The sequence below is a fragment of the Crocodylus porosus genome, unplaced genomic scaffold (assembly GCF_001723895.1).
Source record: "Crocodylus porosus isolate Cpor-Errol unplaced genomic scaffold, CroPor_comp1, whole genome shotgun sequence".
Lineage (NCBI taxonomy): Eukaryota > Metazoa > Chordata > Crocodylia > Crocodylidae > Crocodylus > Crocodylus porosus.
In genome coordinates this window covers 61,206,883-61,225,865 of record NW_017728907.1, presented here as the reverse complement: position 1 = coordinate 61,225,865, position 18,983 = coordinate 61,206,883, and the positions used below count along the sequence as shown (strand labels likewise).

At 44.5% G+C, this 18,983-nt stretch overlaps 1 protein-coding gene across 3 annotated transcripts in view; it reads right to left on the bottom strand.

Moving 5' to 3' along the window:
- The window catches only part of LEPR (leptin receptor), a 66,134-nt gene that overhangs the window by 19,591 nt on the left and 27,560 nt on the right, over positions 1–18,983 (bottom strand). For 2 of the 3 annotated variants that reach the window (XM_019531583.1, XM_019531585.1), the window contains exons 7-13: positions 13,726–14,019; positions 13,434–13,551; positions 7,497–7,696; positions 2,976–3,124; positions 2,538–2,697; positions 2,353–2,435; positions 354–570 (exon numbers count right to left, since the gene is read on the bottom strand). In XM_019531583.1, coding sequence (XP_019387128.1) covers positions 354–570; positions 2,353–2,435; positions 2,538–2,697; positions 2,976–3,124; positions 7,497–7,696; positions 13,434–13,551; positions 13,726–14,019 — 1,221 coding nt within the window. The remainder of the gene's footprint in view (positions 1–353; positions 571–2,352; positions 2,436–2,537; positions 2,698–2,975; positions 3,125–7,496; positions 7,697–13,433; positions 13,552–13,725; positions 14,020–18,983) is intronic. The other variant, XM_019531584.1, reaches the window with a different exon arrangement.

The following is an 18,983-nucleotide window of genomic DNA, read 5'->3' as shown; positions in this document are numbered from 1 at the left end:
CCAGGCAGCCTGAGCGCCAGAAACCCGGGGAGCCAAAAGCTCAGGAATCTTATTTCATTTTGGAAACAACAAAATGTTCCCTAAGCCAGAATGATGGAGTGTTTGCAAACAAAGAATTAGAGAAGTTGAGTTCTGAAAAAATGAGGAGGATGTTTTGAGTGTTTTTGGGACAAAAAAATACTCATTTGCCAGACAGCTTTGTCAGTAGTCTACAGAAACTGCGTCCCACACAATAGCTGAGAATATTGTAAGACAAAGATTTCCTTTATAGAAATAGCAAACTCTCAAAAACTGAATCCCTGAAGTTAAACATTATTAATGCATCATAATCATTACTAACCTTTTGTTCTTACCTGTGCTCATTTGCTGTGACAGAGGTAAATAAAAATTCACTAAGGATGCTCCAACTGAGTTGATGGCTAGAATTGTAATAGTGCGTGCCTGTTCGGTCCATGGAAACGTGTACGTAGTGCCACTGTCTACATATTCTGACCAAGTCATATTTTCTGAAGTGCGGTGCTCTATCATATATCTACTCACACTGCATAATGAGTAATTCTTTATCAAGGGCTGCAGGACACATTAGCATGTATTAGTTTCCTGTGATATGCTTTCATAAAAATGATAAAATCTGATTTTTTTACTTAATAGAGGGCAGCTTTCAAGTTTTAAGACAGCATAACTCCAAATGATGCTCAGTAGCAAGAATACTTTTCTATAGCTAAAATGCTATTGTCCATTCTGACATACTCAATATTTCCAGCTCTAACACTGAACAGCTCTACTAGTTCTGTCTCTCCTGCAAGGGGAACTAAGGAAATACAGACCTTCAGTTTGCCGTGCTGCAGCAGGAGGAGTGGAGCAGCTGCTGCTCCCCATGCCTTCTCAAGACCAGAATGAAGGCGTAGAGAGCAGGAGAGAGGAGGCATCTGCAGGCTGAACACTGTTATATTCCCTTCCCCTGGAAAGATTTCTAGTGTTGGAAATTTCTCCAAGATTTCCATTGCTAGAAATGAATGCCTGTTCAGGGCCTATGACAACCAGGGCAATGTACTAGTTCACTGGCTAGTGTTCTGCTGATTTGGAGCTCTGCTGAGCCATATGTAGATGAAACGAGAGGCATGTGTACATGACACTTTAAAGCAGGCTAAATGATTTTGCACCACTCTAATGGTGTCAGTGTTTGCATGCCTTGGTGGCAAATTGCACATTAATTCCAGCCGCTGTAGGAAATTCGGCAGCGTAATGCGCCTTAAATGACTTGGGGTGCAGCAAAGTAACACTCCTCCAAAGCATTTTTGTTTGCTGCCCCTACAGCTGTGAAGCGAAGTGAAGCACCAGGCTCTGTGCAGCTCTGCAGCTCTGTGGAAAGCCCTGCAGGCAGCCTGGCAGCACCCCAGGAAACCAGACTCCACCCAAGAAAAGTGGCGAGCCTGATCTCCCTCCACCTCACCGAAGCCTGCCTGCCTGCCTGAACTGAGCAGGGGCCCGTGCTTCTTTCCGTGGCTGCAGTGCCCCCTGGGACCACCTGAGCCAGGTGCCTGTGGGCAGATGCCACCGGGGTGGGGGATGCCACTGCCATGGAGGGAAGCACCAACCCACCCCGCCCCCCTGTAGCCCAGGAACCACCGGCAGTTTGCCCTCCCCTCCCCACCAGAGAGGCAGAAAAGTCAGCGGGGTGTGTACACGACACGGGTGTATAATTGGCCCTGAATTGAAGTGGTGTTTTTTAAATACCACTGCTTTAATTTAGGGGCCCTGTTTCATCTACACACGTCCCTGTGGATTCCTGCCTGGCTGCTGTGGAATTGAGCCTTCTTAACCACCCAGAACAACCATCCTGCTGTTGAAAAGATTTTGTCCCACTGTCATATGACCAACTTATTGAAGGCTAGAGAAGAAAGCTAGTTTCTCTCTGCTGGCTAATTGTAGGAAGTGTTATAGTGAAGAAAAACAAAAGGAATAAGGGGAAAAGGAGAGAAATGCAGAAAGGAGACGGATGTGCAAGGAAGAGGCCAACTGAAGAAAGAGATAAGGACTGCATTCTTATATCACAGTATTGCCACTAACATTTATCAGCAAGCATTATTAATTCTATTACCCTCTATTATCAATTCTGCCAAAGGAAAGGTGGTAAAATTAATGAACTACTTCCTAATAGAACAGTACATACAGGAGTATGAATAATGAATATCTGACTCTGTTATTGGGGACAGTATGTGCTAGTACCATTCTCATCTCTAACTCTACCAACACTTTTGGATCGTGTATCCCTCCCCAGTGAAAGACCCAATCATTGTAATGATGGGAAGAACAAACATTACAGAAAAGCTGAAATACAATCATTTATACCTTCCAAAATAAAGTTATGTTTTTCTGCTTCTTTATGGGATCTTCAGTAATAATTCTCCAAAATTCTGGACCTTTCAGGGGAGCTGCAAAATGACATCTATTTTAAGGAGGAGCACAATTTCACACTTGTCACTGAAATTTGATGCAACTACCAACTTTGGAATGTATCTGTAAATTACACATACCTTTGACATCTTTTACCACCGTAAAAGCGGATTTGCTCCAATCACTCCAGTAACCTACTCCATCGACTCCTATGCAACGCACCTGAACAATGTAGACAACGCAAAGATCTGGTACCTTTATCAGGACTGATTTTGTTTGTGCTTTAGAAACCTCGTATGTCTATAAAAGAAGTAAAAACACTTGCATTAAAATCCCCAAAGCTTTTTAGGCATCTGATTGACTTTTTAACTCATCAGAAAGGTAAATTCAAAACTCTTGTCACTGATTCCAGAGAAAGAGACATCAGATTCTGATTCCTTTGTTAAAATAAATATGAAGAAATATTAATATAATTTACTACATACAATGAATTCAACAAATACTGGCTAACTGATAGAGACTTCATGCACAAGCACTGTAGTGAGGCACATGTTAATTTTGAGTAAGTATGCTAGTACCTCCCAAGTTATTTCTTTCCTCTTCACAGCATACTGAATTTGAAACTTAAGCTCAATGGTTGCAAATGCTGGGTTTGTCCAGCTCACATTCAGCAGCCCAACATTCTTGGTAATTTCTGCTTTTACATTGGAGGGAGGAAATGGCTTCACTAGAAAAATGAAAAGAAGAAATGAAACTAAAATCTGCACTCCAAAATTTCTAATGTGATACAATGTTACTGGGTATCCATTTGTCCCTTGTACTGGACCATACTGTTAACTCAGCTGGTACCAGGCAAATCTGGCATTTAATGCAAAGGCATTTTCTAATTCATTATTAAATCACAAGAGATTGGCTTACTCATTTGCTACATACTTGAAGGGGAACAGTCTCTGCCTTAGAGAAAACTACTATTAGGACATTCCAAAATTGCTTTGATATTTCAATCTCATTCTTTTCATAGAATACACAGTTCAGAAAAACTCAATTATGAAATGTCAAGCAGTTTAATTTTGTTGGTCATTTCAATTGGGTTAGGTCTACAGTGATGGCTAAAACCAGATCAGCTACTGTGATTTCCCTCCACAGCCATCTGTACATGCCACAAAATTGGCCTTTAAAGCAGCCTAATGCCCTTTTGCACTGCTTTAATGGTGCAGCTGTTTGCACGTGTTGGCAGCGTAATGCGCTTTAATGGTGGGCTGTTTGCACATGTCGGAGGCGTAATGCATGTTAAATGACTTTGGGACGCAGCAAAATAAAACGTCTCCGAGGTGGGTTAGCTTGCTGCGGAGGGAAGCACTGGGTCCTGGGCCCCATGCACCAGGCCTCAGGGGCTGCGTATACAGCCTGTGCAGGCAGCCTGGCGGCAACCTGTGCAAGCAGGCTCCACAGAAGGGGAAAAAAAAAAAGGCAGAGAGCCTGATCTTTTTTTCCCCCCTTCCCGGAGCCTGCCTGCCTGAGCTGCGCGGGGGCCCAGTTCTTTCTTCTGCAGCTGTGGTGCCCTCCGGGACCACTCAAGCCGGGGGCTTGCAGGTGGGTGCTGCCGCTCCCCTGGAGGGAAGCACCACCCCACCCCCCAGCAGCTCAGGGACCCCTCGGTGGGCAGCTTGTCCTCCTCTCCCCTCCCCGCCGCCAGAGAGGAAGGTGAGGGTCAGGCCTGACTGGACTTGATGGGGCTGGACTCGATGATCTCCCGAGGTCCCTTCCAGCCCTAATGTCTATGAAATAAATCTATGAAATCTATTGGGGCTGGACTCGATGATCTCCCGAGGTCCCTTCCAGCCCTAATGTCTATGAAATAAATCTTGTGTACACGCCACAGGGGTTTACTTCCCCCTAAACTGAAGTAGTGTTTTTAAAGACCCACCACTTCAATTTAGGGAGAATTAAACCAAAGTAAACCCCTGTGGCGTGTACAAACACCCGTGATCACTGCCAAAATGGAAGAACCAGAGCCCATTATAGGAGATGTAGTTTGGTCAGGGAACAGAGTCTTTATGGGAATATGGAGGCATAAGTGACCAAGAACTTCAATTTCCATCACACACGGTAATGGTTCTAGTAGATATGGACCACTTTGAAACGAACGTTTTTGATTTTCCTGATGGAAAATCTCACCAAAACCATCTTTTCCAGCAGATCATTTCAGGCATCTCAAATCACCATTTTGACCAGGATAATGCTTTGTCAAAAAGCACCTTCTTAAAAAAAATAACAGAAGCTGAAGAAAAAGCCTGCTGCTTACAGATGACATACTTCTACATTTTTAACATGCAGAGCACAATTCACTCATTGTAGCTCAACTGCAATCAGTTCTTTCTCTGAGGTTTAAGAGGGAGGACTGAGTTTTAAAAATAGGACATTAAAATTACTCAGAGCAGATGCATTTGGAGGCCTGTGTTTGTCAGCACTGGACAAGGCTTATCATCTTCTTCAATCCTTTCGTCAAAGAGACTGGATATTTGATCTATCAGCCCAAGTAATAATGCATATGACTGGCAAGTTGCATGACAGGATAGCTGTGGGGAAGATGAGTGCCAAATGCTTTTGGCACACTCAAGCAGCAGTAAAATACAGAATCAAAGCAGTCTTCCATGCTCCATTATGTGTAATAGTATATACCAGGGGTGGCAACATGTGATAAGTGCCACAGGTGGCACAAGCAGCCTGTGTGTGTGGCATATAGCAGATCACAGAGGAAGCAGAGAGCACAGGAGCAGATAGGGGAGGAAACACAAAGCAAAGCAGCAGAACAGGCATGGACATAAAGGGCTGGGAGCAGATTCAGCAAAGAAAGGGGAAAGGAATGGCACTTGCACACGGCAACAAAAGAAGTTGCCCCCACAGGTATGTTCCATCTGAGGAAAAGTAACACTGAAGGTCAGAACTACAGCAGGTAAAAGTCATAAGAATCAGCAAACCTGCTTGTCAAAAAAAGGATGAAAATTCTGAAGAATGGTTTTTTTTTTAAAAAGTGGCTCCTTGAATATGTACTCATTTAAAAGTGTCTGAATTCACAAAATGATTGTGAACTCCAAAGTGGCTGCTTCACAAGCAAACTGCATAATTGCACTACCATGCTTTAACATACTCATCAGGATAGTGCTTAAGTAACATCTTAAGTAAAAGAGCCGCAAAACTAAATTCTACATCCCAAAACTGATCTGAGGAAGTACTGTGGCCATAATGCATTAAGTTTTTTCCCTGTGCAATTATTTTCATTTCCTCAATTTAAACTTTAAATAGTAATGGTTGATTCAATGTGGGCCAAAGCTGTATTATCTCTGTGAATGCAGTCGTATACCTCCCTTATAACATTGTATTTCATTCTGTTCTCTTCTTGTCTTGCTTTTGCAATCTAACTGAAGAAGAGAAAGAAATATCTATTACAAACACTGACTACAGATGTAAAGGGAAAAAAAATCAATATTTCTGCTTTGAGAAAGTGCAAGAAAAATATTTTGGCAGAGATTGTAGAATTCAAATCTTAATTCTGTTCCTGCAAGATAGTCACACTTTGTCCAGCGGAAAGCCAACACGTGTTTATTCTCTTGGACCTTGCAGATCTTTGGCTTGGCAGTAAGTAAACCTTCCCTGTAGACTTGGCAATGCAAATGCCTGAAGTCTTGTACCAGACATTGGCTTTTCCTGTAGCCTCAAAACAAATGTATGTATTCCACTAGAGTTAGTTCTGTTAGCTTGTTGAACCTAAAACAATCCAAGTGAGAGATACCAAAAGTTGCAAAAATGACATGAGAAAAATCTCACAGTGGTTCTAGACAGGACTTAAAACTGGAACACATGTATCTTACAGGTCATGCAAATGTTAAAGACCTTTGCTGGATCAAGGGGTGAATCAAGAATCTAAACATAAGTCATATCAGAGGACACAAGACACTCACTGAAAGATTATTAATTGTGTTTGGATAGTTAGAGTTTTTAATTCACAGAGATGTACTTAGCTGTGCTAGGCTGAATTCAAGTAGAAAGCAGGGTAGAATTAAACTTTTAGACTTAAAATTTTAGACTAACCAAATCTTTATAAACTAACCAAAGTAGTCTTAACCACCCCCTCCCCCCCCAACTCCCACACACACACTTATAGTCCTAAAATATTATTTGGGGTCTGTTTAGAATTTTTTTTGGAAAGCACAACATCACTACATGAGTGGAATCAAAATGATGGTACTACTTTCATGTTAGTATTATTGTTGTTCATATACACTGAGCCTAGAGGCACCATCATGCTGTAGGCTCTGCAAACACAAACATGAGTTGCCCTGACCCCAGAAACTTCCACTCTAAGACAAACATGACTCTGAAAACTAAAAGGAAGAAGCTAAGGAGTAGATTAAATTTAGGAAAATAAGGACCCTGGCTACAGAGGTTAGTTCTTGTATAGTTTAGTGATTCTTAGTGACTCTTATATATATTTCAGTTTGGTTTTATTTGAAGAATATCAGCCATCTCTGGCTGCCACACAACCCAGACATTCTTGCCTGGCTACTTTCATATAGTTATCATAACAAAAGCATTTCTGGAGAAGTTAGTAATTTTATGACTATTTGGGCATGCAATTCCGTGTTTAAAAAGGGCTGCACCATTAACTTTCAAAATGTGTACCATAAAAAGTTTTTAACCCAAACTTTATTGCAAGTCTTTGCAGTGGCCACAATGCTGATAAACATTACAAAATTGCCTTTCATCTTAAATATACTGTGTCTGACTCAGAAATAGATCCAGGATGCTGAAAAGTGGGGTATGGAAACAGAGAGCTCACTGAGCACATCTCCTTTGGCCAAGGCTGGTGCTCTTGCTGGTAAAGGGGCACTGCTCCTGGACTGACTCAAAGCCCATTGAACTCTGTGGAAAGGATTTCAGTATTTTCAATCATTTTGGATGAATTAAATTATCACTGAAAGGGATCATGACTTTTTTTGGTTTTTCTAAATGAACAACTACTATGTGTATGATGTATAAATGCTGAGCGCCAAGACTACTACTGGAAGAAAAAGCCACTAAGGAAATCTTTGACTTACCTACATCTGCTGGAATGACACATGTTGGTGGGGACTGAAGTGTTCCCAACAGGTGTTTTATCTCTATCCACATGGTATATCCCGATAAAAGGAATATAGGCTGAAATGTGCATTCATAGGAATGATTCCCCTGTAAATGGCACTCTTTTATCTCCGACTTTGGAGGTTCACTTTGAAAGTCAGAACAGTAGATACTGCTCCTTAAAAGAGATTAAATATTTCAGTTAACAACTTTCAACAAACAACTGATTGTGGTATCAATAAAATAAGCATCAGGAAGAAGTAAAGAGAATACTGTCACTAGAGTCTGGAGAACTTTGGGGGAGGAGGAAGAAGTATTAGGGAACAGTTTGTTTTATTCACAGGAACTTGCAAAAGTTTTGGTTTGAAACTATTCTCAAACTTGGGTGGAATTCAACTAAATAGGTTTGACTGAACAGACTCAAGGAAAACATTCAGACTTTCCACGCTAAATTCTCAAAGGGACTTAAGAACCATTCATAACATCAGTGACGATGTGTGATGGTGGTCCTATAGCACTCCAGTGTGCTTGCATTCATATCCCCACCCGCCTGAATCAGAGCTGGCAGCTGAATGGAGATCTTCCACCTCTCTGGAGACTGCGATAACCGTCAGCCTACAGGGAATTCTGGAGTGGACTCTTCCACTGAAGCTGTCCTACTTTGCATAAGTATTGAAATATTCAGTTAATGTCTTGAGATCAGCTAGAGGCTCATACTTTTGCTCTTACCCAATAACTATTTTAATATTTATGCTGAACTGAACAGCTCTAAAGGACAAATTGAAAAATCCCACCCTACAATATCTGACACACTGGTGGCTAGACTCTCTCCTGAGAGCTGGAGACCTTGGGCGTGTGTAGACGAAACGGGGACCCTAAATTGAAGCGGTGGCTTTAAAAACCCACCACTTCAATTTAGGGCGAAGTAAACCCCCATGTCATGCACACACCCAGCACTTACCTGCCTCTCTGACAGTGGGGAAGGGAAGGCGAGCTGCCAGCGGACAGAACGGTCCTTAGGCTGCAGGGGGGCTGGTGCTTCCCTCCGCATCAGCAGCAGCCCCCCCTCCCCCCAACCAGGCAGCACCAGCCTGAAGGCACCCAAATCGGGTGGTCCCAGGGGGCACCGGGCCCCTCACAGCTCAGGCAGGTAGGCAGGCTCTTGGGGTGGGGAGAGAAAAAAGATCAGGCTTGCCATGTTTCTTGGGCAGAGCCTGCTTTCCCAGGCTGTTGCCAGGCTGCCTGCAGGGCTTCCTGCACAGCCACAAGCAGCCTAGTGCTTCGTGAAAAAAATCTCAAAAGGTTATAATTGCAACATTGGTTTAAACTTTTAAACCAAAGTTTTAATGGCATTTCTTTATGAATTGAACACTAATTTGTAATAAACCACAGGATTGCACTGTTCAAAGTAACACACTGAAGTAATCTGTAAAAATAAACATTTCTTTTATCCTAAATACCAAACAAAATATTTCCCCCTCTTAGTGCCCTAGCCACACTTAAAAAGCCAGACTCTTGTAATCATTTACTATTCTGAGTGTGAGGGTTGGTTTATTTTGATTAAAACTTCACCAAGTGGCTCGTGCAGATAAGGTGCCATATATTCCTCCAGTTTCCCTGCTCAAAACCAGCCCAAGTGCAAGAGAAAGCAGACTGCTGTCATGACCTATGCCAAATACATCTATGCAATATTTCTAGTCCCTAGGAAACATATGATCACCATGCCACTGCTCCCCTATAGATCTGTCCCTTGGATAAAACACATTTTCCTATTTCTAGTGCCTTCTCATTATTTTCCTCCTTCCATCTAGACGTTTTCCTCATTCACTCCTTTTTGGTTCTCTTCTCCTCCCCCTTGATGCTACCCTCTCTCTCGCTTTCACCTCGGCCTATCTTCCATTCGCTATATTAATCCCTTCCTCTGGGGCAAGCATACTAAATTACCAGGGATCCAGGTTTTCTGTTTCCCATGGAAAAACAGAGTAAACTGCAGATTTTACCTTTTACCACAGGCAAATGTGGATTCCTTGTTTTACAAGACACTCACGGATTTTGCCATTTTGCCATGAGCTCCCTGCAGGCTGGCAGAGTTCCCGCCTGCAGGGAGCTGGGAGGGAGCAGAAGGAAGGTGGAGAGACAGGGGGCACCATGTGTATGGACATGCATGTGGCCCCAGGGAGCCTGCAGAGCAGCTCCAGCAGGTAAGTGGGGGGTGGGGAAGGGAGCTGGGCAGGGCTGAGGCTGCTGCCCAGCCGGGTGGGACATGGGGCCCAGGGCTGCAAATGCACAGCTGCAGGGCCCCAGCAGGAAAAAGGACGGACTGGCGGGTGGCTCGTCTGAGGGAGGGGAAGGGCCAGGGCCAGCTCCCCGCTGCCATGTGCTCTCCCAGGGAGTAGAGGGGACCTGCGCCCCCCAGATCTCTATGCAGGGCAGGCACAGACTGTGGGCTTGGGTTCCCTCCCTGCTTCCCTCTCCTAGGGCCTCTGAAGCCCGGTGGGCACAACCCAGCACAGCTGGGGACAGCAGGGCCATGCAGCAATCTCCTTGCCACTGCCCACCCCCACCCTAGCTTCCTGAACCTGCCACTGCTTTGAGAGTGCAGCCCCATGTTGCTGCCTTCACTGCAGCCCCACGTGCAGGAGATGCATTGATGGGGCTGCACAGGGCAAGCAGCGGCAAGATCCCCACAGGGGCAAGCAGCAGTGAGGAGACCCCCACGTGGCTCCGCTGCTGCCTGCTATGCTGGGTTGTGCCCACTGGGCTCTGGAGTTCCCAGGGGAGGGAAGCAGGGTGGCAGGGAACAGTGGAGCCATGTGGAGAAGCTGCTAGTCGCTGTTCCCTGCCACCCTGCCTCTCTTCCCCAGGGCCTCCAGAGCCCAGAGGCCACGACCCAGTGCAGCAGTGGAGCCATGTGGAGAACCTCCTTGCCACTGCTCACCCCATCCTGCTCCAGCGACATGCCTCCTGCACGTGGGGCTGTAGTGAGGGCAGTGGCACAGGGCTGTGACCCTCAAAGCAGCAGCAGGCACAGGAGATGCAGTGCCAGGGGTGGGGGGAAGCAGTGGCAAGGAGATCCCTGCGTGGCCCTGCTCTCCACAGCCACACCAGGTCATGCCCGCCAGGCTCCAGAGGCCCCAGGGGAGAGAAGCAGAGTGGTAGCCTGAATCTTCAGCCTGAGCCTGCCCTGTGTACAAGTCTGGGGGGCGCAGGCCCCCTCTGCCCCTGGGAGTGTGCATGGCAGCAGGGAGCCAGTCTGCCCAAGCCTGCAGCAAGGCAGAAGTGGGGGCAGGGGGCTGTGGGCCTGGGTCCATAGCCCTGGCAGCTGGGGGCCCCATCCAGTAAGGTTGGGGGAGCAGGGGCTCTGGGTAGGGGGCAAGGAGTACCAGCAGGGCCAGGAAGGCTGTGGGGGAGCTTTAATTTTAATCACGGATTCTGGGGGTTTTAGCAGAGAATTTGGTATTTTTTAGCAGAAAATTTGGTATTTTTTAAATCAGGGAAAACCAGGATCCCTGCTATTTTCTCCACAACTGCGTGGAGGTCCACTTCAGCCTGCACTAAGAGGAGTGGGAAATGCAACAGAGGATCAGGCCCATGAGCAGGAATAGCCATCATGGTACAAAGGTGTAACAAATCAGCCAGACGCCTGGGGTAGCAGGACACAAGGGGGCAGCACAGAAAACGTAGACAGAAGTGACAATTTTTGCCTAGTCTGGCCCCTGAAAGTGCTCTACAGCCTTGACCAAACACCAGTGCATGGCTGCGGAGCTCTTTAAAAGGGCCTGATCCCATGACAATGTGAACCCTCATTGCAGAAGGGTTCAGATGAAGACGCTCAAAAAAGAGGACCTTCAGTAACATCTGTCTGCACGTGCTGGGAGCAGGAGTGGGCTAACAGCTCAGCCCTTCTCTCAGTGCTGTCTTCATAATGGAAGAGGGGAAGAGAGCAGAGGGAGTTTGGTCTGGGGCTTTTCTGCCAGCAGTGGAGAGTGGGGCAGGGAGCTCCAATCCACCCAACCTACCCTCCCAGCTGAAAAAACCCTAGACCAAACTCCCTCTGCTCCCTTCCCCCACTCCCATTCTGAAGACAGAACCAGGACTGGGAGGTGGGAGGGACCTGGGTCCCTCCTTGCCACTGCTAGATGGGGAGAGCTGCAGGGCTAGGGGAGAACAGCTGCAGACTCACAGCCACTCCAAATTGCAGATGAATCCCCCAACTCCTGGGACCCAATTGCGATCATCTGTTGGGTCTGGAGGATCGCTGTAACTCATGGTGCTTCCTGCAAAATTCTATGAGCTACAGCAGGGACCTGCACTTCTCTCTGCACCTTGAGCTCTAGCTGCCACCATGCTGCCAGTGTGATTGTGTGGCTATGGAAGCAGTTTCTAAGTTAGCACCTGAGCTGTCCCTTTGTTCTTCACTGGATAGCTCTTGATAGACACAGTTATACTTTCCTGAATTTGGGCTTAAGAATGTTTTCTAAAATTGATGTAGTATTCAGAAGAAGAGGGAAAAGGAATTAAGACTGCAGAGAAGATCCCATGGATGGAGAAGATGATGCGGAGAAAAAAGCTTACCAATTATGGAACACTGTTCTAACTTGAGGAGTGAAATAGTCTCTATTTGAGAAACCTATCTTCTAGTTCTTTAACTAGCTGGGACTGTCAGAATCACTTTAAATTAGAAAATAAGGGAAAAATTACAGAAACAAAAGGAACAAGTCTGAATAAGACCTCCCTTTTCCAAAATTGTAGCAGAGGTTGTCTATTGATCAAAATTCTCTCTAAAAAACAGACCAGATTCTGCCATCCATTACCCTAGAGTAGGTCTAGAATGATTTCATTAATGTCAGTGGTATGAAAGAAGTCAGAATTTCCAAGTCTGCCTCTTCCTTCCAATTTAGCTATAAGACTAAAAAGCAAGGTCATTCTTTCGGAACATAAGAGCATGGAGTAAGCAGTATTGAACTCAAAATCACTTCAGCCAATAGAGCTGCTAAGAAAGACAAAGCAACTTTTACTATCATTTTCTCTTGAACAATATCTTTCTCACTTGGGGCCCTGCTACATATTCAGATTAAAGCTGGATAGAAACCAGCTATTAAACTGTTACACATTTTCAAGCATTAACTTTGTAGCTAGTTGGTTCTGTTTATAGCTTGATAGTCATTTTTATGGTATGCCAATTATTTTGCATGTGTGGTTGGTGTAAATTTATTGTATGACTAACCCAATAAGTCTGTGATAATTACTTTTCACATGTGGCCAGTATAAATTTATTGCATGATTAACCACTGTGATGTATGTAATGTGTAGCAAGGGCCTTGGAGTGAGACAGCTTCCAGACTCATATGTATATGCCCTGCATATATGGACTGTTCTAATTTATACACACAAGCAAGTAGTCTCATTCATACAAATTATGATTCAGGCAAATTCTCCTCTTAGAAAACCCATACAAATCTAAGTTTCATTTAATAAATGTGAGATGGGATCTGCATCACAGAAATAACAGAAGTATTTAGAAGAAAAAAGGGAAACTTAAAAAGGCACATTAGTTTGCTCATTAAGGACAAGGTCCTACCGACATAAAGCTCACACAAAAATCTCACATCGTTATTTAATATTTTCTACCTAAGTTTCAAATGCTTCTGGCCACTTTATCACAGCTGACATCCAAGTAATGCAGAATGTCTAAATAAAATATATTTTAGGTATCGAAATGACCTAATTTGTACACATGGAATATGTGCTGAAATCTGCAAGTTCCAGCTTGGATGCCAGCTGTAAAGCCAGTTAAAGATTGGCCTGCAAAGCTGCAGCAGATCTTATAACCTCATAAAGATTTACTATCTTTTTCTGTAATATTTCAAGAGCAAGTCTTCAAACAAAAATAATGCATTAAGGACTATACACACCTGTAGTATCTTAGCTGCAAAGAACTCCCCATAAGCAACATGACTGTGTTTGCGGACCATCTGCAAGTCATTTTAGTTAAGTACCCATCAGTTTCACATGTGATATTGATATTGACATCTATTTAAAACACATTGAAAACATTAATATAAAACACAGATAAGACCGTTAATACACAGAAATATGAATTTCAACTCACTATTGACTGCTAAAGGCTGATTGGAATTTTAAATTGAAATATTCCTTGAAAGTTCTGAAAGCTCTTGATAAAATTGAAAGCATCTTGAATCTTACCTACTACATATAATTCAGCATATCTGTGATGACATTCCCTACTTTGATGACAACAGTACAATGCATTATAGAAGAATGTTCCTCTAGGTTTTGTTGCATTCAAGTTGAAAAGCGTAACTTTGCTTATGTGATCATTCACAAGTGTGTACTGACTTTCTGGGATTTCTTCTGCTAAATTTAGCCACCAAACAATCTTCTTGGACAAAACAATCTGATTTTTGTTAATATAGATGCAGTGAAATGAAACATTAGAACCAACACTCGTCAGTATCTTACGAGGAAAGTACATGACTTCTGTCATGGGAGAAAAGAAAAGAAAACAAAAAAACCCTTGTGAAATCTCAAAGAAGAAAAAGTAGCTTTAGAAAATCATTTAACAATTCAAAATATTTACTGTTTTGAACCTAGCTCCTAAACAAAGAAATCCAACCCTCCCAGTGTAATGAGAATTAAGGAATATTGGAACAGCTGCAGAAGACCCAATTACTTTTTTTAATTACTTTTATCTATCAGACATATATGGACAAGTACCTTCAATATTTCCAATCACACAGGAATGAAATGACAAGAGGTTACAGGGCCTACAGCACAGTCTTACACATACAGTAAATTTTCACATACTTTTCAGTGCACTTTTTTGAAAATGTCGGGCCTTTGACACATCAGACAAATAGCCATTTTAATGCTGCACTAGTTATTTTGCAAGTTAAAACTATGTAGCGCTTTTCATGCAAATACACACATGCAATTAATTTTATAACAAACTATTAGAAATTTACACATGCTCTCAGAATAATTAAGTCATTGTGAGACAAATCAAGTTTGCATTTGGAAAAATCCACTAAAATTGGCTATTCTCTGAGTGCCAACAGCATATAAAATGATGAAGACATATTAATAGAATGATTACATTCACTTAAGTTAATATTTGAATATTAACTTAAAGATGCGTGATGAAAAAAGACAGTGCAATATTAGGTCTTATGCTTATAATGCATGTACCCGGTATGCTAAAACATGTTAGTTACTTTGCAGAAGCACCCATCACGCACTTAATACATTGTTGACCTACCTTAGGACATTCAACAGTGCATTACTGAGTGCTGTCTAAAAGTCTGAAAGTGTAAGTCTTCAAAAAGATGCATAATGAGCTTTTATAAATATTTCATATCTGTGCTTTTCACACAAGAAGCACAAATTTTCAAAACTCTATTATAGTAAAGAAGCAACAATCCAGGGGTAACTTATGCAACAGTACATAAAGTGGGACAAATTATTTATTATGAAGACAAAATGACAAAAATCAAATCAACACTACAATTTTAGACATGGTAAAAAGCACAATGAACACAGCTATCAGATAATTGAGAGCAAGCTGGGAAATATTTATGGTAAGTGGGAAAATATCCAGTCAAACTAAATTTCTGAATAGAAGATGATACTAGCAACATGTAGGACAACATTTTCAGGCAACATCTCAGCCGCCTTGCCTCCCTGATCCTGCTTTCTCTGAAATCAGAAGTGAAGTTCTCACTAACTTTGGCATAGCAAAATCAGGCCCTACAACAGTTACTGAAACTGAACCACAGCCAGGATTAGGCTGCATCAAATTAGTCAGAGTTGTATTCTTACTAAGGAGATTATAAACCATTTCTGAAGTAGCCGAACAAATAGGGACTAATGAACAAAAGCCCAATTCACCAGCTCACCAACATCTTGCCTCCAATTTTGCAAACTGCAAAAATGTGTGTAAGGCCATTCCTAGTCAGCCATTCACTAATAGGAGTTAAGCCGGGGTGGACAATTATTTCAGCTGGAAGACCACTTAATGAGTTCTAGCGACCTGTTTGTCCTGATTTACATTTTTGAGTGATGTATACAGAGGTGATTGCATCATAGTTCAAAATAAGTCTTAATCTTGTATATTGTGGGCAGGTGGTGGGGGTGGAGGATGGGCATGTGGGGTAGGTGTGCACGTGGCGGGGGGGCTGCCCACATGGTAGGACCTGGGAGATGGCTGTGAGTGGGGGGACTGAGGGGAGGACAGGGGGCTCATGCAACAGAGTTTGCCTGGGCAGTACAGGTGCGGTGTGACCTGCCCCCCAGTCCACCCCATGACTGCCCCCGCAGTGTTTCACATGGGGCTGAGCCCCATCCGGGGCAGCTTGCACTGTGCTCCTGCCTGCCTCAGCCCCAGCCAGCAAGCACAGCTTCCCAGCAGGACTGCTTCCAGTGCAGCTGCAGCCACCCAGGTACTGCTCAGCCCCATCACCTCCAGCAGCTCCTCCTCCTGCCCCTGCAGCACCAGTGGGCAGCAGGCAGTGCAGGGAAGCCATGAGGAAATGTGCCAGACAGTAAATGCCCAGCCAGTTGAGGGGGAAGCTGCAGCCAGGCAGCTCCTGCCCCAGTGCATAAGGCTCCAGCTCCCCCCTGCACGTGACTACTCATTGCACTGAGCATGCAAAGTAGGTGGAAGGCAGCCAGGAGCTGGAGCCCTGGCACGCTGGGGCAGGAGCCACCCAACTGCAGCTTCCTCACTCCACCTGGCTGGGCATCTGCTGCCCAGTTAATGTCCCCACAGGTTTCCTGCACTGTCAACTGCCCAGAGGGCTGCAGCAGGGGCAGGAGGAGGAGAAGCCACTGGAGGCAGGGTTATTGAGTACTACCTGAGTGGATGCTGCAGCAGTGGGAGCAGCCCCGCTGGGAACCTCTGTGCACTGATAGAGGCCAGGACAGGGTAGACAGGAGATCACAGCATAGGCTGACCTGGGCAGGAGCAGGTGGGGCTCAGCCCCATGCAGAACATTGCAGGCCAGATGCAATTAATTGTTGGCCGCTCACCAGATCCAGTCAGTTGAAGGGCCAGATCCAGCCCAGGGGCTGAAGTTTGCCCACCCTGAGTTAAACACATGCTGGACTATATTTAAAAAAATAAATAAATAAATAAAGCAGTGTATGGAGCACCTAATAAAACAGATCTGACCTTCGGTGGTGCAGAAGGTTCCATAGAAACTACTGGGGTCAGTTGCAAAATAAAGTATCTTTTGAATGGCAGTGCAAAACACCATCACTTTGGTATCAGCATAGATGTTCTGATTATAAACAGACCTAAATATAATGCTTATCAGCCATACAGAAATATAGCTCTGATTTCAGAAGTGTTAATCTACTTGCATGAATGCAAAGCAACCTCTTTGTTACCAGTCTCTTTGTTGCTACCAACTGTGCTGCTGGTTGCGCTGTTCTTCCATTGGTTAAAACTAACACTACTCATTTGGAAAATGGGCCAATTTATGTCTCCTGCATTGAAAAAATTACTCACTCTAAGGCTGTCATCAGGCTCATCACAACATGACTTTCTGTCAGTGAAATGAGTATTTAACACAATTAATAACAGGATGTTAAATAGATATATCTACTGCATCTCAGTGTTTTCGATGAATTGCATATACTTTGAGATATGCCTGCAACCTTTCAGAATGTGTATATATGTGCAACCATATACACATGCATGTTTATAACTATGTCGTTATTTAGAGCTACAGTATGGTATATGTATGTACAGGATGAGTGCATAAAACTAAGCACCCAATGCCATATGTAGGCATGTAATTAACCAACTTGGTAATGAATAGGTTCAGAGGACCTTTGAAGACAGCCTCCTTTAAAGAGGTAAAATTGGTAATTTGGACATCTAATTTTAGACACCCATGTTAGACCATTTTGACCATGGAGTTTGCACACAAATGCAGAACGTTGTTTGTAAAGTACACATATGCCTGTATATTCAAACAATGACTACGCAGATAACTTTAGCAAGAGTCACTGAAATAAACTGAGGCGAATGTTGAAAATGTCATGGGAAAATATAAGCAATATCCCTCACTTACAAGAAAAAGGGCGATTTGCAAAGTCAGTCAACTGCTATAACAACTATGTAACAATTCAGAATAACAGACCTAGTAAGCTCTATTGTTTTAGGATCATCCTCTGACACTTACGGATGAGTGACTGGCTGACAGACTTAACTAACTCCAGAGAAGCCATTACTGTGCAACATGTCAAGAATACTTGTTTTATAAGTCCTAAATTATTAATTCATGTGTGTAATAATCACATTTTTAATTATGATGGTTTGTATTTTACATGCAAGTCTTTGCTAGCTCTGAAACCATTTAACTTCTTATACTGTTGGACAATTAAAACAAAACCTGAACTATAAAATAGAGGTTAGGGGTGGGTGTGTGCATCATAAACACACACATGCATAGCATACTTGGGTGTGAGTGTGTATGTGTATTAGGTCTGTGAGGAGTGGCACATATTCACTTCGGATTTGGCCGATTTGGAGGACAGTGATTCATTTTAGAGATTCGAATCACTGTCTTGATTCGATTTACTGGAATCAGATCCAAAAGATTCAGCGCCGCTTCAGAGATTCGGCCATAGACTAAGCAGGCCAGCTGCCTCCAGCTGGTAAGTCTGTTGTGGTTGGGGCAGGGAAGGGGTGTGGGGGAGGGAGGAATTGGGGCTGGGACAAGCTGCCTAGCTGGAGCCGGGAGGAGGGGCAGGAGATGCCTTGCACGGCAGCGCTCAGAGCAGGGGCTCTGCCCTGCTGCCACTTGCCCTGCCAGGTTATTGCGGGGAGAGGGCCTGATGCAGGCATGGCTTGCTCCAGGCAGAAGGGGGCAAGCAGCAGCAGAGCATAGCCCCTGCTCCCAGTGCTGCCATGCCCACATCCTGTGCCTTGCCACTCCAGCTTGCAAGCGGTGACAGGGCAGAGCCCCCGCTCCATGCTGATGCAGGCATGGCAGCGCTGGAAGTGGGGGCTGTGCCCCACTGCCACCCAGAGCAAGCCGAGCCTGCATCGTGCTCCCCCCCCCACATTGGCTGGGCAAGCAGCAGCAGGGCATAGACCCCACCCCCAGTACTGCCACACCCACATCAGTGCTGGAAGTGGGGACTCTGCCCTGTTGCCACTTGCCACCTGGCATGGCAGGTGTAGGTGCTGTCACCATTTGCCAGCCAACGCAGAAGAGCATGGGATGCAGACGCTGAAGTACTGGGAGCAGGGGCTATGCCCTGCTTCCACTTGCCCAGCTGGTGTGGGGGCAGGGGGAGGGAAATGAGGCAGGCACAGCTCACTCCAGGCAGCAGCAGGGCATAGCTCCCACTCCCAACACTGCTGTACCGGCATCACTGCTGGGAGTTGGGGCTCTGCTCTGCTGCCACTTACCCCCTTCCACCTGGAGTGAGCC